At 34.9% G+C, this 25089-nt stretch overlaps 1 protein-coding gene across 2 annotated transcripts in view; it reads left to right on the top strand.

The window, feature by feature from the left end:
- The window catches only part of LOC133527842 (adipokinetic hormone/corazonin-related peptide receptor variant I), a 228414-nt gene that overhangs the window by 169636 nt on the left and 33689 nt on the right, over nt 1-25089 (top strand). For both annotated transcript variants that reach the window (XM_061865033.1, XM_061865034.1), the window contains exons 5-6: nt 18560-18703; nt 23795-23958. In XM_061865033.1, coding sequence (XP_061721017.1) covers nt 18560-18703; nt 23795-23958 — 308 coding nt within the window. The remainder of the gene's footprint in view (nt 1-18559; nt 18704-23794; nt 23959-25089) is intronic.

Raw genomic sequence — 25089 nt, forward strand, 5'->3', positions numbered from 1 at the left:
ATTTATTTGTGTGATAATTGCGGATATTTGTTTCCGAGTCATGAGTGTTTTCTATTACATATTAAATACTTAGAAACTTTGAAACTTTGAAACGATGATGTCTTCTGTGTTAAAGAGTTAGTCTATCAAAAAACTTGTAAGTACTTAATGTTTAATGTACCTTTGTGAGAGCAAAGTAAGTAGCATTCATAGCAAACATTTCCGATAGCTAGGTAAGTAACCAACGTTTCACTTTTGATTAGTGTTTAAGACGAAAGTGGAGGACCCGTGCGAAATCGCCTTTTCATACAAACGTAGTCCTCATTTTTCACTCTGGATATATTAACGTTATTGACGATATATTTTTTGGCACAATTTGTTGTATATAAACCACAGCTATGGCCCTACGTTAGATTTTTACGAAATTTTAATTATTATTAGAATTAGAAGCATTTAAAATTTTGTATGAAATACTAAATATACAATTATCAAAAAAACGAAAAATGTCAAACGTAGAGGCAGCTATGTTTAATACACATCAAATTATGTATAAATATTTTCCATAATGTCAATATCCAGAGAGGAAAATGGGGACTACGTTTGTATGGAGAAGCGGCCGTCCTCTTTCGTATTAACGTACCTAATCTACAATGGCTTAGGCTAACGGCCATTGTGAGATGTCTCGCCTATTGTGAGAATGAAGTTAATGGACGAATGATAGTGTAGATAACTAGATGTGTATTTGTTTAAGTGACTAGAATGAATTTTATGTAAATATTATGTTTAGCAAGTATACAAATAGAAAAGTGTAATTGGTATAAACCTTTCTTGTAAATAAATAAATATACTCGTAAGGAGAACAATCTATGTATATGAGGTGTCCATCAAGAAACCTTAAATAAATGGCGCCACAATACATCGCGAACAAATTTTTGACTTCGATAAAAAAACCAATCACTGACAGCTGCAGCGCCCTTCTCCGTCAATAACGTCTAAGTTCATGCTATGTTTATGTCCTTGTACTCGTACTACCCTATAGCTACTGGAAAGATTCCAAAGTATTATTTTTACAGCTGCCAACTGGACACTTTAGCAACAGTTTTCCCATAAGAGATTGTTCTCCTTACTTCTACCCTCTATGTAATCGTATAGTAAATTTTGACAAGACGACAAATAATTCATTTTTGTGGCCCGTACGTTATATGTCGCGTTTTAGATTTAAAAATAAGAATGTATTTAACTAAGTCTAGTCACTAAATCCATAGTCGGTTTGATCTTTAAGTATAGATAGAATATTTTTTATTGGCACACCTAAGTATAAAAATACAAAAGAAAATAAACAATTCATTCAATGTAGAGGCAGACAACAGGCATTTTGCTTTTATTCGTTACCGTTTGTTTACTTGCAGAAAATTCGTTGAACTTGCAAGTCAAAAGCGCACGTGTGATAGGAGTGTAACCGTCATCTTGAATTAATGGGTGAATGCAGCCGAATTCTTAATTTGAGAGACACATTCAAGCGCTTACTACACGGCCAGCAATGAGAGTTCCGATCATTTATTTTAATAGTAACTATGTATACCTGTTGTTGCTCCTGGTCGTCTCCTCGGCAGTTTCAGGGGCCCATCTAATGGGCGGCAAGACACCGCCTGCTTGGATAACTAGTGAAAACATTGTTACTCGTATGGCAGTTTCCCGGACGTCTTTTCAATAACCCAGTCTCATTATCTACCCATGACCATTATACAGTGCACTTTTTATACAATAGTCCCTGCCTGCTACGACCGGTTCATGGGTGTCTATTGTTGCGCCTGTGAACGGGTTCCAGCCGACGTTCTACATGACATTAAAGCTCTCCAAGGGGCCTTTACGTGATGGATCTATATCCCCACGCAAGGCTGTCAGAACAACGGGATTTATAGGCCCGTGAAATCCAAGGACTATACCTGTACTCAATTAATGTTTTTTAATGTTGCGTGTCAATTTAAATGTTAATATGAATTGTATTTGCTCAACTCACTCAGTTTTATCCTAGCCCTAAGCATTATTTTGTGTTTCATGTGAGATTTTTATGAAATTGGACGTTATAAACGTGCGTTTGTTACTGTCATGCTTGAAATAAATGTTATATTATTAATGATTGGAACTGAAACTTCGAAACTTTTCACGTAGTTTGCGTTCCATATTCACAACAATAAAAGTTTTGCTGGCCTCTCACTCTGACACCATTGAACAGCGGCCAGAGATCCGGATCTAGTAATAAGGATAGTATATCAAGTTTACTAGACAGACTTTGTTCTAAAGCTTGTAAATAAATAAGTAGAAAAATTCACTTCTCGGGCAAGGCACGAACTCGCGACTCAGCATTAATAGCCCATCGCTCTGCCAACTGATCTACCGAGGATATCACTCGAGGACAGCACATTGGGAATTAGTTTCAAGAATCACACATGTGACCTCTTAACATGATACGATACCAGCTTTTTATTTATTTGGTCTACCTATATGTCACATAGGTACAATACAGTATACAGATGAAATGGTAGAGCCGGGAGATGACTGAACGAGAGGCTTAAGGAACCTTCAGTAGGAGTAGCAGAGAAAGCACTATTATTGTTAGTCCTTGTCACAGTCTCATTTTTTATTCCTCACCGTAAATTTTAGTACGGTTTGGGGGTGGACAACAAATAACCCGACCAAATTACGTAGGTTGTGTTTACTCGTAGTATGTTGTCAGGAATGCTAAAACCTGTTTTTAATTGTGTCACATTACGTATGTTCTGTCCCTCACGGGCGCACGCGTATAGCACATCTATTGGACCCTACTATCTATGGTTTATGTAGCTACATCTTGGTCTGCTCCTGACACTCTTTCCTTCTACCTTGCCTTTTATGATACATGTAGTTTTAAAGAAGTTGTCGTTCTGTAACAAATTTCCATCATTTTTCCCCGCCTGTTATTGATAGTGTTCAGTATTATCCTCTTCTCTTTCACTCTACGTAATACAAGTTCGTTCGTTATCTTCTCCGTCCTTTTTATGCCTTCCACTCGCCTCCAACATCACATTTCAAAAGCTGCCTTCCGTTCTTTTTCGGTCCCTCTGCGTCATAGTCCACGTTTCACTACCATGAAATGCGATACTCACAAGACTAAATTAAAAAGTGGGTAACCTGATTCACGCGGTGAGTTGTGTGAAAGGGAAAGTGTGGTAATGCGTTTGAGTAAAACCTAAGCCGCCTTGGCGGTGGTTTACAACAGATTACTCAATTAAGCAGCTTTCGGTGCCGAGTTGAGCATCTAGGAAATGTTGCAAATTAAAGACCGTTTTAATCCAATGAGATATTTAGGCTCGTAAGACTCAATGAACAACACGTCTCAAATTAAAAATAGGAAGATTTAGTATGATGGGTCTTAAGAAGGTCGTTTTGTCTTAATAATTTATATCTATTCTATTATTTTATATTTGATACGCTTAAAATAATATACATATTTATTTATTAAAAATTTATATCAATAAAAATTCGCAGAATAGAAAGTTGAATTAAAGCTGTTTATTTAAAAGTGTTTCATATTTCGGTATCAATATTCCAAGTAATGTTTTATCAACTGTTTATTTTTACTTTAAAAAATACAATAGTACAGCCAGACTCAAAACCAGCTAAATGGAATTAAGTTAAAAATCAAAGAAAAGTGGCCAGACGAAGAAGTTTTCAAAATAAATTATAGTTACTGAGTCGGATCATAAGGCTTTTTACATGTTTAGATACTTGTAGATTAATTTAATGATAAAATTGTCAGACCAACTCTATTAAATAGTAGTTTAGGTGACTGTTACATAATAAAAGGCATTACAATACGAGTGTGGCTTCTGAAACGAATGAACTGAGTTTCATAAAAGGATCACATTAGTTTTTTTTGTAACAAAACAGTTTATCTTAATGCTGGCTGTTATTAGAGAATTTTGAACGTATGAGAGGGTTTATAATATATCTGTAGATAAAGCATGTAAAACAATAGCATACATTTCATAAACTTTTCAGTTTCTCCTCGGTCACTCCATACTCCTGCTTACATGTTTTTCTATTGTTTTAATTACTTGGGTATTTTCAAATGTTTACAAAACTATTTTTTTTTTCAATTTGGCTGCTCGTCTTTACGGTTGCAAGTTCCATTTTTTATTTGGATTAGTTCACCGCTAACTATTTGTTTTATAGATATGTTTTTGTCATTTTTCTTGAAACTAATTCCCGTTATCTATACAGGTAGGTATATAATTTGTATTAGACTATTTTGTGTAGATCCTGTCAATGTAAGCACCATATTTGAACAAGTTGTCAGCCGCCCTTCTTTCTGGCAGTAAAACTTCATCTATTTATGAAGCTCATTTTTTAAATCTGTATTTTTACTCTTTTCCACTAATAACGATTGAAGAAATCAAACACGTGTCAAGAACGGAGTAGCTACCTACGCATGATCAAAAAAGTTAACATAAAGGAAAATAACGCTTCCAATTATCATAATTATACACCCGTTGAAAATAAGGTGTTTTTTTTTTCCTTTGAATCACGTTTTACGCCGGCAAAAGTGTTTTGTGCCTATTGTTCAGATGCCGCCTTCGACTTTTACACCTTGATCTCTATTTGAGAGGGGGCTTTATACTACGCCAGTGGCAAACTAGCATACGGCCCGCCTGATGGTAAGCAGTCTCCATGACATGGACGCCGGCAACTCTAGAGGAGTTACATGCGCGTTGCCGACCCTAACACTCCACACCCTCATTAAGTTCTGGCATACTTACTCACCAGCAGGAACACAACACTATGAGTACGGTCTAGTGTTATTTGGCTGCGGTTCTGTAAATTTTAGTATTTATATTGATTTTTTACACGCTTTAACGAACAAATCCCCATGGAAAAATTCACATGAAACTTAATCAGCATTTGCAAGGGCAGACTCCAACCAACACCTTAAGGCTCCTCTACACGATGGGCCATCATACTGGCTGTAGTATGTAGAGAAGGTAGTGATGTCGGATGGCTTATGGAGCGGCAGGATAGTAATGGGATAGCCACGGTGTCGGATTTTCGTCCGTTCATCAAAGGTAGGGGCCCATTCCGTAGTGCGAGCTCCCAACCATCGCATGGCCATTTTGCTGGTCCAGCATTGGGCCATCGTATAGAGGGGCATAGAGTTGACTAGACACCGACGCTCGAGACGCTATTGCGGGGTGGCCGTGGCTCTACTCTAACCTTTAAAGGTTAAAGGTCCTTACCTCGTATTGTCATGTTATTAACAACATGACATGACAATACGACTCAAGGCACACCTCGTCGTGAATGAAAATATCTACTCGTATATTGTGTTACTGCTAAACACTGAAAGTGGTTAATTGCCATATTACAAATGAAACGGTTATGGATATTATCTATCAGTTGTCAACAGTGACATCACTTTGTTAATTAGAAAAAAAAACATACATACCGACTTGATAGCCTCCTCCTTCTGAAATCGTATAGTCGGTTAAAAAGTAGATACTTATTATAGAAATAAATTAGCCTTTAGGGTACAGTAAATAAAAGTTTCACGAATTTAAGCTTAACACACACCGCAGAAAGTGTTATTTCTGAATGAAAACCCGTAAACTTTCTGCAAATAAGAAGATATTCACTGGATTGGACAATATAGGACTGGCTCAATTATTTACTCAGGATTATTTATAGCTACTGCGAAATTTAATAAAATGGAAAATGTACACAATTCTCGAAAACTAAAGTTTTCGTTAAATGTATTCATATTTTTTGAATTCAATATTTTCAATCGGCCGACTTTATTAGTTTAATATCATTTAATAACTGTTTAGGCTGTATGTACGTTACTTAATTTCTTTTATCTACTTCCATATCATAACTTCCCTATATATAATATGTTATATTCAATTCAATATTCAAAAGCGATAAATTAATGGCCTATATTAAGAAACCTTCATTTGTCAAATCGTAATATTTACTTTACGTTATCGATAGTCGACATTAATTACATTCAAATTTAGAACATCTCTGAAAAACAAAGGAATTTGATTTGACCTCTATTCTAATATCAGTTGAGATGACGTTTTATTCGGAATGAAATATCAGTTGTAAACAATTTAAACAAATCTCGCATGTTACTTGATATCGAACGATGTGGCAGTCGACCACCGACTCCAGTTTGTCGCTGAATTAAAAAAAAAACTACAGTTGCGTGACATGCGTGAAAAAAAATAATTATCCGCCATTTGACGTTTTTTTTATCTTTCTTTAATACTATGTTGGTGGCAAACAAGCATACGACCCGTCTGATGGTAAGCAGTCTCCGTGACCTATGTATGCCTGCAACTTCATGATAGGAGTTACATGTGCGTTGCCAACCCTAATACTCTGCACTCTCGTTGAGCTCTGGCAACCTTACTCACTTAACCTTACTTGTTTTAGTTAGTTTGTAAGTATTACATTATTTGATTTGTTGAAGCTTATGATATGGATGTAGATAAAGCAATGTATGTACTGTACATAATTAGGCATTAAAATACTCGTGTATTCTTTTCATTCCTTATGATTTATGAAGCTTATTTCATTCGTTTCATAAACCCACACTCGTATTTTAATGACTTTAATTATATAGCAGTTACATAAACTACTATTATCTACACACTTATCATAAACCCCCTGTGATTCGTTCATAAAACGCAAACTACGGTCACCATAAAAATAAACTGTTTCATTACAACAAATTTCTTATCTATGAACATTTTATTATTGTGTAATAATAACGTCGATATCAATTTAATAATAACTTTCAATTTTCGAAAATCTCTGAAAAACAAACGAATTTAAGATGACCTCATTTCTAGACAATGGTCACTGTTTACGCAGGCCTTGCCAGAGCATTGTCGTGATTGTTAGGGGAAATCCACATCTCCCAAGCTATTTTGGGATACCTACTCTCCCACATGAACCTTTATTATAACCCCCATTAAATCCTATTGTACCTTTACCCAAAGAGCATATAATCACTACGTTTTGAGAGACGGGACTTCCATACTAGCGAGTGGAATCAGTTTGTTTCGCAAATCATTACCAAAATATACGACAAAGAACTGTCAATGTACCATAGTACCAACATAAGCGATTTAAATAGTGTAGTACGCTACACGCTTGCGATTCTTATCGATATCGATAAAATGGGTAGCAACCTGTTACATATATAACTTTAGACGCGTAGTTCGATCCTCTACTTTTGATGTTGACTGTACTTATTTTAAGAAGGATTCGAAATATTAAGTTCTCGTATTTTCGTGTTAACGGAACAGGCTAATAACGTTTGTATCGTACCTTTTACTCACGAGAAACGTTAACCAAAGCCTAAACTAATTGCGAACTGGTTTCGCAAAGGTAATTGTACTACTCGGCGTGTAGACGTAAATAATTTGCCTTTTGAAGTCAGTTGTTTAGTTAATTTCTTCCAATTTGTTGTACCTTTATATACATCCTATCCAAAACATAAATAGGACAAGTCTCTAAATTGGTTGTACCTATCTGAAATCGTACTGGTGTTACTTTTTAATGTGAATAATTAGCACATTGTGTAACTATGTCGAAAATTTTAAGGGCCATAGGTAATTCGTAACTTGAGTCTATTTAAAAGCCACTCGTTGCGAATTTATTATTTATCAATTTCTATATGGTGCTACTTTCTCGCACTAGTGCGGGAATAAGATATACGATGACGATACGATATACCATACGATGACTCCATTTCATTGCTCTTCAGTGGTCTGAAACTTTGTAGCTCTGCTCACCGGCGCCGGTCGCTTCGCTATGTAAACAATCAACTGGTAACTCGTTTTAGTTAGAATATTGTAATTCAACAAGTCACAATGTTATGAACAAATCGTTTGTACCAAGTATTTACATACCTGATTATTATATACGAGTATCTGCTGGGTAGACAAGATGCCAATCATTCACACTCCGTAGCGTAACGTGGTTATATATGTCTATTATTCTTCTCTATTAGTGTGACAGAGACTGTTTCGTTTGCTACGGAGCGTTACGGTTTGGCATCTTGTCTACGCACCCTGGTACGGTATCCTTTCATTTGTATTCTGATATCTCTACTAAATATTTAAATTGCGAAAGTAAACACTGTCTGCCTGTCTGTCTGTTACCTCGTCACGGTTACACCGCTGAACCGATTTAAATGAATGAAATAAAAATTTAAAAAATGCTTTTAAAAATGCGTAATTCTATTTTTGAGGGAACTCATCTATTACTTTTTTGTTTATTAAAACTTACAACAAATTAAAATTAAAAACATGATATCCGCGGTCCCGAGCACGCATATGTCGAATATCCATCTCACTCACACTTACGCACAGTGAAAGTTACTCTGTCGAGAACAGAATCTTCATCTTAATTGAAATATATCTTTCAAAGCACTCTCGTCTGCCGCTTCCTCATTTCCGCAGAAATAGACGCAATTCAAGCTGAAAATATGCCTTATTCGGTTGGAATTGTGTTTATTCTATAAAGAATTTAATTCTTGATATTAATAAAAAAAGAGTTAAATAAAATAAAAAAATTCGAAATATGAATCAAAGGCTTTTTTTAAAGTAACGTAAAAATGACGCAGTAAACGTAAAAGTTTTGAAAGATTCACGATTAGTTTCACTAGACTTAAAAAAATGAAATGAATGAAATGATATGTGAAGATGGGTTTAAATTGTCAAATGTGTGGAATCCTGTGATTTGTTTGTGTAAATAAAAGCGGCCAAGTGCGAGTCGGACTCGCGCATGAAGGGTTCCGTACAATTTAAGACGTATTAAAAAAAAATCTTCTTACTAGATCTTGTTCAACATTTTACCACTTTGGACACACATTTTACCTCTTTGGAAGTGTCTCTCGCGCAAACTATTCAGTTTAGAAAAAAATGATATTAGGAACCTAAATATCATTTTTGAAGACCTATCCATAGATACCTTACACGTATATGTTTGATGAAAAATATTTTTTTTAAATTTTATGACGTATTAAAAAAAACTACTCACTAGATCTCGTTCAAAACAATTTTCGGTGGAAGTTTGCATGGTAATGTATATCATATTTTTTTTTTAGATTTTTCATTCTGTTATTTTAGAAGTTACAGGGGGGGGACACACTTTTTTTCACTTTGGAAGGTTCTCTCACGCAAACTATTCAGTTTAGAAAAAAAATATATTAGAAACATTAATATCATTTTTGAAGACCTATCCATAGATACTCCACACGTATGGGTATGATGAAAAAAAAATTTTTTTTTAATTTCATGACGTATTAAAAAAAAACTACTTACTAGATCTCGTTCAAACCAATTTTCGGTGGAAGTTTACATGGCAATGTATATCATATATTTTTTTTAGATTTTTTCATTCTGTTATTTTAGAAGTTACGGGGGGGGGACACACATTTTACCACTTTGGAAGTGTCTCTCGCGCAAACTATTCATTTTAGAAAAAAATGATATTAGAAACCTCAATATCATTTTTGAAGACCTATCCATAGATACCCCACACGTATGGGTTTGATGAAAAAAGATTTTTTGAGTTTCAGTTCTAAGTATGGGGAGCCCCCAAAATTTATTGTTTTTTTTCTATTTTTGTGTAAACATCCTAATGCGGTTCATAGAATACATCTACTTACCAAGTTTGAACAGTACAGCTCTTATAGTTTCGGAAAAAAGTGGCTGTGACATAATCGGACAGACAGACGGACATGACGAATCTATAAGGGTTCCGTTTTTTTGCCATTTGGCTACGGAACCCTAAAAACCATTGATATCCGAATCAAACACGCGTAGTGACACTGTGAGTATGGTGTGCTTGGATAAACTAACAAGTGTGGACGCGACCAGTGGTAACATTGAAAGTGAACGCAGCCGACGAGGACGAATGAGGGTAGACCTAGCGCGGTCTACACAACTTTGACACCCACCCGCTATGTCCAGTTACCAGTGAACAAGATGCATTTAACTGCTTCCAAATATCGGGAGCTCAAAAATAATATAAAAGGTAATCACGGTTTATTTATATCCCGATCGATTTAAGTCTAGTAAACGTAAAAGGTAGAAATAAAAGGCTTCATTCCCGAATGTGGAATGGTAACAAAATGATATTTTATTATCGACATAGTAATACACGTAAGTGCAGTAAACGGTCCTATTCGAACTTCAAGATACGTCAAAACTTAGGTCTAGATACGATATGAATCGGATATGTCAATGTCAAAAGACACGTCTCTTCAAACAAAAACGTCACTTGTGGCACTGATATATCCGATCCATATCGTATCTAGACCTAATATTTGACGTATCTTAAAGTTCGAATCGGGCCGAAAGTTGAATACCTATCATTTGTAAAGTTATTAAACTGCAAACTGAGGGCCTACAAAGAACCACAACGACGTTTTGCCCCTCTGTCCCACTTGGAAATTCGTACATAAGTGCGACAGAGAAGCAAAGCTTCTCGTGGTTCGCGGCAGGCCCTCTGAATTCTTATGTGTAGTACTGTACTGTCACGCTCACGGTTTTTAATTGTTGAGCTATTTAGGGTTTACTTTACATTGGGCATTTCACACCGCTAGCATGACAACCAAATTAGCTTGAAGCCTTGAACCCTAAATGGCTCAAAGCATCAAAACGTGAGAGTCAGAATGGCGGGTGTACCTAAATAAAATCAAATGAAAAGCATACCATATTTTTGTACCTAATTTGTACTATTTAGTACCTCGTTTAAAAAAAATTGTACCTCACGATACGTAAAGTTATCATCAAAAAACAGGTCACCCGCCATCCTGACATTCAGAATGGCGGGTGTACTTTATTACGCTATGTTCCCGTGGTTATTGATACATTCTATAAAAGCCAAATTTTTGTACCTTTTTTGTACCTTCATATTCAATTATAATATGAGCCATTTTATTTGTGCTTTCCAAGTTTTACTCATTTTATATTTTGCTTGCTATTACAATTTTGCAGGCGTTATAATTTTCAAGTTATCGATTTAATTTTTAAGAAAAAACGCTAAGGTACAATTATTTTTATTACGCCAGGATTTAGTACCTTTATGTTTAATCTGTTAAGTTCAAATAACTCAGAAAATCATGTCTTCAAAATGATTTTTCTTAGGAAGATTTCTTTGAATTAGCGCCTAGCCTTTTTTAACGCTAAGGTACAATTATTTTTATTACGCCAGGATTTAGTACCTTTAATGTTTAATCTGTTAAGTTCTAATAGCTCAGAAAATCATGTCTTAGAAATGATTTTTCTTAGGAAGATTTCTTTGAATTGGCGCCTAGCCTTTTTTAAGACATGATTTACTGAGTTATTTGAACTTAACAGAATAAACATTAAAGGTACTAAATCCTGGCGTAATAAACATAATTGTACCTTAGCGTTTTTTCTTAAAAATGAAATCGATAATTTGAAAAATTATAACGCCTGCAGAATTGTAATAGCAAGCAAAATATAAAATGAGTAAAACTTGGAAACCAAAAATAAAATGGCTCGTATTATAATTGAATATGAAGGTACAAAAAAGGTACAAAAATTTGGCTTTTATAGAATTTATCAATAACCACGGGAACATAGCGTTATAAAGTACACCCGCCATTCTGACTGTCAGGATGGCGGGTGACCTGTTTTTTGGTGATAACTTTAAGTACCGTGAGGTACAATTTTTTTTTAAAGGAGGTACTAAATAGTACAAATTAGGTACAAAAATATGGTATGGTTTTCATTTAATTTTATTTAGGTACACCCGTCATTCTGACTCTCACATCAAAATCTAGCGTTTGTATAAATGTAACCATTAATTTAAAAAACCTTCTGCCTCTGAAGGAGGTAAATACCTAAATTAGATTAGATTAAATTTAAGGTACTTTATATGTAATACGTACCTACTTTTTGTGTCGTGGATATGGACTGTAGTGTCCCGCTCCAGCCCTTTTCCAAAATTATGCAAGGTGATTTGGCATGAAATGGTTTAAAATGTTATGATTAGCGGCAAGAATTTCTTTAATTTTTTTCATGACACTTGCTCGAAAAAATCATATTTCACGCAGGTGTACTGAAGAACAAAGGCCTATATTGTTATGGATTGAGAAAAAAAAAGCTATAGCTCCCTAGTTTTTTTTTTTAATTTAGTTTTTTCTTCGCAAGTGTGATTAAAAACATTGTGTGTAATTCCGGAGATAAGAATATTGTTACTTGAGTCTTTAGTTCATTCCAGCCTGCGGCTGTCGGGAATTATATGTTACTCTCGTACACAAACGATGACGATGATGTCGTGTCGTTTTCACTTACCCCCCTCGTTGCACAAAGTACTATAATTTAATCGTTTCTGAGTAGAGCTCAAGAATTTTAAATGGACGTCTTTCCCGTCGGTAAAATGATCTCATTACTTAAAAGGCAGAAGCTTTGAGAATACGTGACGGCCGAAGGCCTATTCAAACATACAAAGTTATATATTTTAGATATAACAATCTATTGAATTTCGGAACATCGGAGCCCTTTTATTTTCTTGCTCGAAATTGCTCGAAAAAGATCTTATTTGATGGAGATATACTAAAGAACAAAGGCCTTTATTGTTTCCGTGGGAGTTATGGATTGTGAAAAAACCTAGGGAGTTATAGCATTTTATTATTATTACCTTTATTTATTTTTCTTCTTATGTTAGGCTTTTTACAACATGAATATAAAAGTCAAATACAAAAACACGTACAAAAACATATAAACATATTATAAAAAACCTAACCTAGCGTGCCGCCAGCAGCGGGGCAGGGCCTTATTATTATTATTATTTCATTAATTCAAACGAATCAAGTAGGTAAATTGGTATAAATGAGTTTCACTTTTAAAATACTTACGTTTATAATTTAAAATTTTAGTTTATGTTTAAAAATATTTAATTTGATTAATTTAATAGCCGTTTTAAATGTTTTTACAGCTTTTCAATCGTGGCTGAATGCTAGACAGCTCTGTGCCTTCGATGCCTAACCTGTCAAAGAATGACAATATGGCGGACGAAAGTTTGAAATTCAAAGCTGCGTTTTCACTTGGTGCCCTGAACAGTTCTGAGCGAACAATCGTTCGTTCATTTGATGAATGGAAACAGTTGCTCCAAGAGGAAATTATTTACAACATAGTATATAACTCCCGGGGGGGAAATAATGCAAACACAAGTCTTGAATGCACTTTTGCAAAATTTCACTTACCCCCTCGTTGCATAATGTACTATTTTTAGTAACTTGGTGATGTCAGGTAGTTCACCGGCGGCCATAGCAAGTTATTAAGACTAGTTTATTTTCCACTCAATGATTGCCAAAAATCCCTATATGAGTCTTGCATAACTTTAACCTTTTGACCGCCAAACACGTCATATGACGTGCGCGGCAACAGCCCAATATCAACCTTCATGCGTACCGACAAGGTTCACGATTACGCGCCGCGTACTATAGGCGTGGCGTTCAAAAGGTTAAACAGGTTAATTTAATCAACACTTTTCAATTAGATATACTTATTATTTCGTTGTACTCTTAGATTTATCTAGATAATTATTAATCGCTTAGCAACACTTAACAGACCGTAAGTAATATCGAAATTGCTCAATTGGTAAAACAGTCAAATTGCGCAGATTCTACCTAAGAATGAGGCATAATTAATTTTGAGTCATTCTACTCATCCGTGATGTTATCTTATCGTTACCAGCTGCTTATCTAGCTCACCATTTATCGACTATCTAATTTGCAATGTAAATTCCCCACCAGATGAACAAAATTCAGTTAAAAGCACACAATTAATTTGGTTTACGGGAGTTGTGTTAAAATTCGAAGTTGTTTTTGGAAGTCGCGACGTGATTTAGTTAGTAATACATAAAGTAAACAGTAAACCATTAGACGAAAGGGCTCTCAAGCTCAAGTACCTACTGTGACCTTTAAGGGGAAAGGGGACGGCCGTTTTTCCATACAAACGTAGTTTTCATTTTCCTGTCTGGATATTGATGTTTTAGAAAATATTTTTTCATAATTTGATGTATATTAACCATAGCTATGCCCCTACGTTTGACTTTTTGATGAGTGTAAAAATTAGGAGGCAAAAACAGTTTACTTACATACTTCCTAGCGCTTATAATAATTACAAGTTCGAAATAATCAAATATAGGGGCATGACCGTGGTCCATGTACAGTCAGCATCAAAAGTAGCGGATCAAATAACGTTTCATAAGTATCTACCATTCTGTAATAGCTTAACAAAAAGACTAAGACTGTAAAAGATATACTTTTGAGCGCGAATTTTAACAATTTATCTATATTTGGAAAAGTTATCCGGAATATCAGATACTTTTGGCGCGTTGTTTCATCCCCTACTTTTGATGCTGACTGTACAACAAATTGTGTGAAAATATTTTCAATAATATGAACATCCAGAAAGGAAAATAAGAACTACTTTTGTATGAAAAGACGATTTCCAGCCACCGACTACCTACAAAATATCTCTAGCCCGTGTGATCACGAAACCCACGCATCGAGCGTAAAGCCGCCGCCGATCGCCATACATTTGTTTAGAGCGCGCTAGGCAAAATTTAGGCCACTTAGAACATACAATATACATCTAATACATGTAAATCATCAAAAGTCTGCAATTGCGTCAAACTTACAGTTTTAAGTATATAAAACATTGTATTTTTTTTATTATTATTGGGAATCAAACAGTCATTTATTAACATTAATCAGTAGATTAAGCGGCAGTAAATAGACCTATAGTTTCCTTAATTTACATATCAAAATTCGTAGCTAATACACCTTTACATAAATAATCGTATTTAGGTAAGTAGCATCTAATAAGTTGTAAGCAACCATAGGCTACGGTATTGGCTTAGTATCGTAACGGCCGTATGTTTTTTGTCAATATTATATTAATAGATGTGTGTAATTATGTCACATAGCGCCATCTAGTGGTGTTAGCGTAACTTCGTTGTTTCTTTTTATTTCTCTTAATGTGATATTTTTTTAGAAATATGAAACATGATTTAATTTAATTAGTTTAGTTACAAATATAAATAGTTGTATTTCAGCATTTCTTTCTGGATATTGTGTCGTTACGTTAGGTAATGAAACCTACATGTTTTAAAATTTGTTATTTGAAATAAATAAAATAAAAAATAAAAATAGAAATAAAATAAAAGGTAGCACTATTTGACTGACAACACACAGTTCTGGCTGAAAAGAGCACTAAATTTGAAATGTAGGGAAAAAAAGAAGGAGAAGAAAAGACGGCATGGGTTAGTGTCAGAATACTGATTGTTACAAAAATTAAAATAGATATTTATAAAACTCAGCGTGGAAATTTATTGTCGCCATACGAGTATATAGTTCCGGAGATTCAGATTTTGGTTTCTGGGTAAGCAATTCCCACAAAGTGTTTAAATTGCAAAACAGCTTAATCCAAATTCGGAAGACTAAGTAATTTACTCTTTCCAGATTTTAATAGGTCGAGGCAAATGTTGCTTTCCTTTGCCAAGTTGCTGAGGAAAGAGGAGAGCGTGCCCTTGAGCGTGGCAGGCTGATGTAAGAGACGGGTCTACAAGACAGGTTACAATTACATACCATTGGGTAGTTACCGGACTCAATACCTGGGAGAATCAACTTTTTAGCGTCACTCGTTGCCATGGTTACAATTAGTTGTCCAGGGGACAAAAGTTCATTGAAATACTGATATTATGGTACTTAAATGTATCAAACTTGCGTTTTTGTGGTCGTTATAACCAATGTCCATAATGGGCCCCCTACTAAGCATGTTAATAGAACGGCATACAACGTTCTTCAAACAAACTGTGCCACTGTTGTCCCTTGGACAACGGGACAGGATAACAAAACAAAAAAAGTTGATTCACCCACCTAATATTTTGTAACATTATGTCCTAATGACTTGGAATTTTCGAATTTGTTGAATACTTGACGTGTTTTAGTATTCGAATATTCGGCTGCTCAGTTTTCGAATATTTTTTCTTACACGAATAAATCTATTTCATCCGCTATAGTTACGGTTTTTGCCGGGTATTTACTGTGAATTAGGAACGGTAGGTACTCAAATGCGAAGGAAATAATATTGTTAGAGGAATACCTCTCGATAGGCTTCGTGAAATTACAGCCAAACCTAACTTAGTTTCAAAGAAAACGAAATCAAAAAGTATATTATTTTTACGGTGCAGCTTAGTGCTTTTGGTAGGACTGTAGGTACCTACAAAGCAACGTTACGAAAGTTCTAAGTTAAAGGGTCAATCTGTTTATTCAGCACAAGCGAATATTCGAATTCGAAACCTTGCCCCTTATCGCAATTCGCAAATTGTATCATACCCAACCTGCCCAACTAATCTAACCATGCACCTTTAGCTGACAAATAATCTACCCAGTAGTCAGAAAACTTTATCCCTCCCATATTATAATAGCTGACCATCAGAAGTCAAAACTTGCGAAGACAAAAATAGTCAATAAAGATTCAAAATACAATTTGGAATGAAAAGCCTTTTTATAGGCCTCTGAGTAGAGCAGTAAATATTTCAATCGGAAAATAATAATTACTAAAAATTGTTTTTTACCTTACGTATTTAGATGGTTAAAGTTATAATATTATTAATTTACGCAACGATGCATTTATACTAAAAGTTTTATTTAGAAATATTGAATACGTCTTATTTTTGCGTTTCGACTCGTTTTCGTAAATGTGGGCAATTAGGCATCAGTAGGATGATAAAATCTAGTCAATGAAGTTGATTTCTGCAAAGTATCGTTAGTTTTTGCAATATGTGTAAATAGTTTTTAAATAAAACGATAATAAACCGATTTCACGTTTAATAATAACCGAGTCTAATAATAGATTTAATTTAAGCACTATAAATTATCCAAGCGACGCGTTGTTCTCTGCATCCCTTGTGTATATTGTTATGTCCCCTCTGGCAACATGTGACCTGTAAACCAATAAATGATGTCTATGTCTATGGTTGACGATTAGTTTACGGCAACTGGATGAGTTAGATTGACAGCAGTCTGATGCCAAGCTTTTTGGTGTGCTGCAACCTTTAAATCTGATGAGGCTGATTCTGTATTCACAATTTGACAGGTTTCATTTTATTTAGACCATTAAACAGCCGCTACTACTGATTGGTGAGTACGAAATGAAGTCGTCTCACCCTGGGACACTCGACTCAAAGTCGCATCCAAATTAGATGAAAACCATATCAAATTTGGTAAACTACAAGTGGCCTCACCGTCGATATCCCAAGTTCAATATAACGTTTTACACGTCGTCTCACAAACTATTCAACAGCAATTTGAGAATGTCGAATGAAGATTAACTTTGATGGATCGCCTATCAAAGTTTGAATAGGTAATCATATAGCGCCTTCAGGATGAGAAGATTATCTTTGGAAGCCGGTCGTCGTAAGCCGTAATGTCGTAGGGTCATTATTTGATTTGGTGTTAATCGCCTGTCTCTTACGATTTTCGGTACTAAACGATTTTGGATCTTTACCGTGCCTTATACTTATAAGTAGTAAATAAAAATATATTAATAACGCCGTTTTTCATTTCACGATATCGTGCATACAAAAAGAGAAAACGTTTTTTCCATTTCTAAATATATTCCATTATCTATGATTTTTAACGATGTTATTTACACAATGAAAAACTAGGTTTATAGGTTTTCCTTTTATTTCAAAATTTGCGCAACAACAATTTTTTTTATTTTTTTTTTTTTTTGCTGTATTAATGTATTATGTAAACCTTGAATGTATTATGCTGAACGTGGGAAAATACGTATGAAATGGACATCAAAATCAAGGCAATTTTATGGTATCTCCTACTAGCAGACTATTAGGTGTAGTGGCGGTTACTTTATGAGAATGCGAGCGTATATTCTGTATGGCTACTAGAATACGTCTGCATATTCCTCTGAGGTGCCATAACTTACAGTGGAGGTACAGTTGCAAATGTTGCGATGGACCATTCAAATGTATTCTGTTAATGAGAATTTCCTGTTTCTAGCACACTTTTGTCACTTTGAGACGAGACTTTATATCTTATTATTTACAGAACTACATACATAGATTTTTTTCGTTCCAGGTACGAACCAATGCTAGTCGTTTCCCTCTTCTAGATATTTTTTTATAAGTATGAAAGCATTTGAAATAAAATAAAATAGATACATACCTAAACTATTTTGTTAATAACTTTCAATGTCTTACTTATTTAGTGTTTTTAGCTGATTTCACTGGTTCGTACAAGTGAGTTGGTACTTGAGGCCTGTACACACCGGAAGCGTGTGCATACGTTGTAATATGCAAAACCTTATGAGAGACGGCACACCGCTTGCGTCACGTGTGCGTGCACGGCACCATCATTTTAGTGCATGTATACGTGCGCGTATACGCATACTCAGATCTTTAAAGACTATATTTTGTGTGTGTGTGTGTGTGTGTAAGTTGGAATTTAAGGCCTATTTTTTTTCAGATACTACGCCATATTAAAGCCACTGAACGTGACCTGGGAAGCCAACGCGCGGCGCGCGCTGCACATGGCCTGGGTGTGCGCCGCGCTGGCTAGTCTACCGCAGAGCTTCATATTCCACGTAGAGGAGCATCCTGATGTCGAAGGGTACGTTAACATATCGTGAAACTAACCAACTATTGGCCAAAACTTAAATGCATTAACTTTGTTCCGATGTGAAAGTGATACATTGTGCTACACTAGAGCATTTTACGATGTTTGATAAGCAATTGAAATTTGGTTTTAAATGGATTTGTTATATAATTACCATTCTGATACTTAAATCCCCGTTCCATAAATAACGTTACTTTTACCGAAATGGTTGTGAAAGTGCCCCTCAAGTAATACTTAATCTTACCTATAGGTACTTAATTTTTTTTATTTTAACATTTGCATTTTTAAATGCACATGTATTTTACTTTCCTCGTATTCGAAATTAAAAGTAGTGTTTAACTCGGGTTTTTTCATTCCTTGGTTAACAATCTACTATGAATGTCGCAGTTCTAAGGTAAGACAATTTCACAAAAGGAAGCAAAATCTCAGTATCGCCAAAAAACAACACATCTTGGTACTTATATTACGTGTTGAATTTCTGGGTTTTGTTTGTTTGTAGTATTGGACTATAGTGGGGTGGTTATACGTTATTTATTTGATTCAAGTCGAGAAGTAATTAATGTGAGATGGAGGCGAATGGCGGGCCGCCAATATTGACTAGGGCAACCTAACATCATTCACCGAGTAACCCCAACTTGTTCCCTCATTGCTCTACAGGCCAATTCCAATAATATAATGTGATACTAATCTAACATAGATCTGACATCATTCCAATATGAGATGGACCGAATCTTCCTTAGGACCTGCTGATTTGCACATTATGTCGACCTTCAACCAAAAATGTCACTTTTGACACTGACAGATCAGTGTCAGATCAGTATCATATTGCAATGATAATTAAAAACTAATACTCGAATTGGCCTACACACATCGCACACTTCACAGTTGAGTGAGCTACTTAATATCTTCATCAGATGTACAAACTTATTTGATTGGAATATGTCTGGTTGGGTAGCAACCTGATGTCACAGTAGTAATTATGCTTTTATAGTGCAAATTAGTAAGATGATTAGTGCTCAACAGTGGGCGAAGTTACAATGATGATAAAGTCTGATAGGCAGTAATTAGTATGATTTCAAGCTAACATGATTATTTACATTGTTATACTATTTAAAACAGAATATTATAGATAGATAGATAGATAGAATACTCTTTATTGGCACACCTCAGTAAAAATATACAAGAAAAAGAAATCATTGATTAAATTTAGAGGCAGACAACAGGCGGTCTTATCGCTAAAAAGCGATCTCTTAATATATAAATATTAATGAGTACTTTGTTATGAATTTGGTGCAATTTGGCATAATCAGTGTCTATGTTTTTGTTTTCGAAAAAGATGTCTGGAACAACAACAAAAAATCTATTTATTTCAAAAACCTGTCTGAATTTCATAGATTAGCATAAAAATTCTCGAAAAAACCAATTTCAATAAAAAAATAGAAAATAATAACTTTGGTTTATATGTCGATGGAAGCCGAATTTTCGGCCCTCAGTGCCGCCAAAATACCGGGCCGCCAAAATCTACCCGCGCCGATTGAAAAACATTTAACATCGACAAACACCAAACGTATCGAGATGACAGACGCAACAAACGGTCACGCGTCACACTCACACGACTATTTCCATTCATGAAAATTCTATTGGCGTTTTCTATCCACGATTGTCATCTTGGCTAGGCCCCCGGGTGACCCAATTTAGTAAGTTTATGCCTTCAGAAGAACACGCATTGTATCAACACAAACAAACCGTTTCCCGATCCTTCCGGGTGACAATTACTTGAGAACTTTCCTAAGAGCTTCGTGCCCTTCCACGAACTTCTCCCAATGTATAAAGATTTAGTATTAAATCACGCAAATTTACACGCGCATATTTAAAGCCCCCAACACGTATACAGGGCGTCCCAAGACTATGGGACATCAAGGGAAAGTACCTTAAATATAAGACATAGGATATTTTGCTAGAAGGAGACTTTATTTTATTTTCAAAACTGAGCAATACTGCATTCAAAGATTTAAAAAAATAAGTTACTTTGTCTGGAAATTGAACCGACTCAAATGTGAAAAAAAAACATCCTGTATTTTTATGATGCCAATCGAAAGAATGCATAAAAAATAAGTCATCTCAGAAATATGATATCGCAAAAGACATGAATAGAGTAAAATGTTTGATTAAAATTTCAAGATTCGGTTTAATTCCCAGAAAAAGTAAGCAATTTTCAATTTTTTTTTTTTGAAATTCTTTGAATGCAATATGACTTACATTTAAAAATAAAATAGAGTCTTCTTTCAGCAAAATATCGTATCTACGATATTTAAGGTACTTTCCCTTGATGTCCCATAGTCTTGGGATGTCCTGTATATGTAGTTAGGGAGTACATATAGAGACAGTAATATAGTTTTTGTATTACAATGGAGCAAAATTGTTGTGCTTGACCTAGCGTAAAATTCCAAAATTGATATACAATTAAGTGTAGTGAGTAGTACGAAAAGTGGGAGTTGAGCATTGAGAGAGTGCCAAGGTAGGAGGATTAAACAAACTTTGCTAACAAGTGAAACACAAAATTTGTCACCACACCAACACGTGGAAAGCACTAACTGTAAAACATAACATACAAATCAAATCCAAATAATAAATAAATAAACGATATGAAATATTGTGTTCAAAATCATCACTTAAAAGTCAAAATAAACAAACCTTTACGAACTGATGCGGTGAAAAATACTTTAAATATAAGATATAAAAATTAATGACTAGTTGGGTAATGGGTGAGTTATACTCTATTCTTAAATTACTGTGTTCCATTCATGTAATTACACAGTACACAACGGAGCCTAGACGTCACAGCAATATAATATACTGACACTAGTGACAGTATAGCATGTAAATACCTCACCCCATGAAACAAGTGTTTCTACCCTTACCTTAACTACTACTTACACAATTACGTGAATTTTCAAATGTTGTCACTTCATATTTTCATTTATTTTTATTGAAAATTTAACGAAAAATCCAATAATATAATGACCTTAATATAATGTTTCGCCAAACTGTGAAGCAGTTTGTTGGCGGTGCGCTCTAAAATAATCTTACACTAAATAGGTACACTAAAAATCGTGTAGCATGTTAAGTAGCATTAGGAGCATAGGAATATACTTGCGTATGCGTAATTGCGTATGCGTATCTTAAATCTATCTTGCGGGACTGCATCACACTCAACTGACCATGTGTAGATCTTATCTCATTGAGATAAGGTTTACGTACGGCCACTCAACCACATTATTCAACCATATTATCATGTAATTGCTTTGGCAAAAAAAGGATTTGGTTGGTTTGATATCAAGCCGCACAAAACGAGAAAAAGAAAATTATACCGAACTGTACCCCTAGTGTAAATATTTTCGAAAGCGAAACGTAGCGCTTAACGCAAACGCGTACGTCACGTTTCGCTATCGACTAAATTTACACTAGGGGTACAGTTTTCACCGCGTAGATAAACGCCGTGAAATCGTTTTTTACTGTTGAGTGAGCTGAAATGGAATTTTAGTTGAGGCGTAGTTCTGTACCTTGTTCCCCAGACACAAGTTTAAAAAATATGAATTACTGTTGCTGTACTGAAATTCGTATTCACGCAGGCTTATATAAGGGGAGGTTATTTACATTAAACGAGATAAACCACGCGGTACTGAAATGATTTCCTTTCATGGAAAAAATAGGAGAGAGACTTTCCGTCTATTCATACAATTTCAATTACGATATCCAACTCGACTATTCATTGCACCAAAGCTGTACAACGTAGCTAAATCATTTTTCATTTAAAGGATTGTGGGATTTACCTTCGTTCTGCCGGTTTTCGATGAGTCATCTCAGTCATCTGTAATAATCTGATACTATATTTGTTTATATAGCATCTCAATAGCAAACAAGCATTCTGCCTTGTGGTAAGCAAAGTTCCATTTAAAGAGTCATAATATGTACTGTAAACCGTTGTACGATACATGTGCGAATAGGTAATTCGCAACTCGTGTCGATTTAAAACACTCCCTTCGGTCGTGTTTTAATTTATCGCCACTCGTTACGAATTTCCTATTTTTCGCACTTGTATCGTAAATAACTATTATTTTACATATAGTAGTATGACCACTTACTTTAATAACACAAATCAAAATATTTGATAAAAATATTTTGTTTTTGTTCCCAAAGTTGATATTTTAGGCATTTCCTTTTGATAAGGTTATATATAAATAGCTAGTGAAGATTATTTACACGGAGACATACTCGTAAACACCTTTGAGCGTCACTTAAAAGGTCGCTAATTATCTAAGATCAAAGAGCAAAGGATTTCAATCACACGTTTTAAACTGAGTTATAGTTAATAATGAATTAAGTACATTAAACAAAAACACGGATGATAAATAGCGAAACCGAATCTTGCTTAATCGTAAGCAGCTCAATTGGGAAGGGGAAGACAAACAAATGTTCAGTGACTTTTAAAATTCACTTGTATTTGATTTTAGCACACTTTAAAGTTTATTCCAAGACGCAATGTACTGAAAATTTTGCTATTAAGTATATGTTTAAAGCGTGACGAGCAACGTTAATTACGATGATGTTGATGATGGCTTTCATTGAAGATAATATTTTGTTTGTATGAAAAATAGGGAGTCGAAAGAGTTAATTATTTTTAACAGTTATTGAACAAAAGTGTCTTCGTTTGAGCAATATGAGACAATCCAAATCAAAAGGAACTTCGCGTAGTACCGCATTAGTATTGGCGCGCCGCTAATAATGGCGTAAGCGCCGATCGCCATAAGGTAGGTCCCTTTTTATATAAGGATATAGATTGTCACATAATTATAATCATGTCAATCAATAATGTTTCAAATTATTTGCACGTGTTACACACCATACCCGGTATATAAAAGTCTGCAGTCCAGTTGATGTCGTATTATTGAGACCGATTCTAAATTTGTTATGGTTTTGATATTGTTAAATATAATTTTTCAGTCAAATCTAGTTTTTTATTGATAATGAGTCGATTTGTTTAAGATTGTCCTATTTATTAATTTATTTACTCATTATTTGCAGATATTTCCAGTGCGTATCGTACGGCTCGCTGCCGACTGAGTCCCACGTGTTCGGCTACTTCCTGCTGAACATGCTGCTGATGTACCTCCTGCCCCTCGTGTCCACGCTGTACTGCTCGCTGGCCGCGCTGCTCGAGATCATACGCCGAGCCAACACCAGCAATGGTGAGTTAAACTAAACAATACCTACCTTCCTGTCTCTGTTTCCCCATTAGCGCCCACACCCCCCATTTTTCTAATGCTGTTAGGTAGAGGTACAGTACAATTACCTCTATCTAATTATTAAAGCATTAAACAGGTAGGTACATGCTTACTCGTATAACAATGTGTTGTTAAAAAGTTTTCCAAGTTGGAAAACTACGAGTGTGTACTTGAACTCGAATGCTAGATTTCATCTGTATAGAATGCGGTAATTTTATAAGAACTCAGCTTTGAATTTCCTTGAAAACTTTCAAAGCTTTATAGAAAGTTCTGCTTCTTGTCTAATTTTAATATTCTCGGGATTTCTGTATTGTTTATTTACTGAACATCTTAGTTAAGCGCGCGATTGTTTAAAAAAAATCTTTATTGCAACACCTTAAAAAAAATCTATATTTTATGAGATAAATGCAGCGTTAAACGCATGCGTACGGAATGTATGAAAAATTACAGACCGCTTAGCGCTGCGTTTACCGCTTAAATTGTTTTAACGCAGGTATGGAGAAGCGTTTTAAGGAATATCTACCCTCATATGTTATTTATTTATGTTAAGGAATAAATAATAGATAATATTCACATTGATACATTGCAAATAGGTTGCCTAGTAATTCCTTATACTAAACGCATCTTAAACCAATAGTGTCATTAGAGTATTTAATGTAAAATGTCAAAGTGTACATTTCCTAATGTTTGTTGAGCGCATGCGTTCAACGCTGCATTTATCGCATAATATATCGCACGCTTTAAATACACGTTTTTTTTTATAATAAAACATACAATATTGTACCTAAGTATTTAATCTAACGGTTCGCCAAACTGTGAAGCAGTTTGTATGCGGTGCGCTCTAAAATAATATTAAACTAAATAGGTACCAACAGTAAAAATATGTTGATATATTTGGTTTATGCTATTGTTTATTTGTAATAAAGAAGTCTAAATAGGTCCATAATAGTTATTTACTATACAAGTGCGAAAAATAGGAAATTCGTAACGAGTGGCGATAAATTAAAACACGACCGAAGGGAGTGTTTTAAATCGACACGAGTTGCGAACAGTACATATGACCCTTTTTTCGACATAGTTACATAATGTGCTAAT

The sequence above is a fragment of the Cydia pomonella genome, chromosome 18, assembly GCF_033807575.1.
Source record: "Cydia pomonella isolate Wapato2018A chromosome 18, ilCydPomo1, whole genome shotgun sequence".
NCBI classification, from domain to species: Eukaryota; Metazoa; Arthropoda; class Insecta; order Lepidoptera; family Tortricidae; genus Cydia; species Cydia pomonella.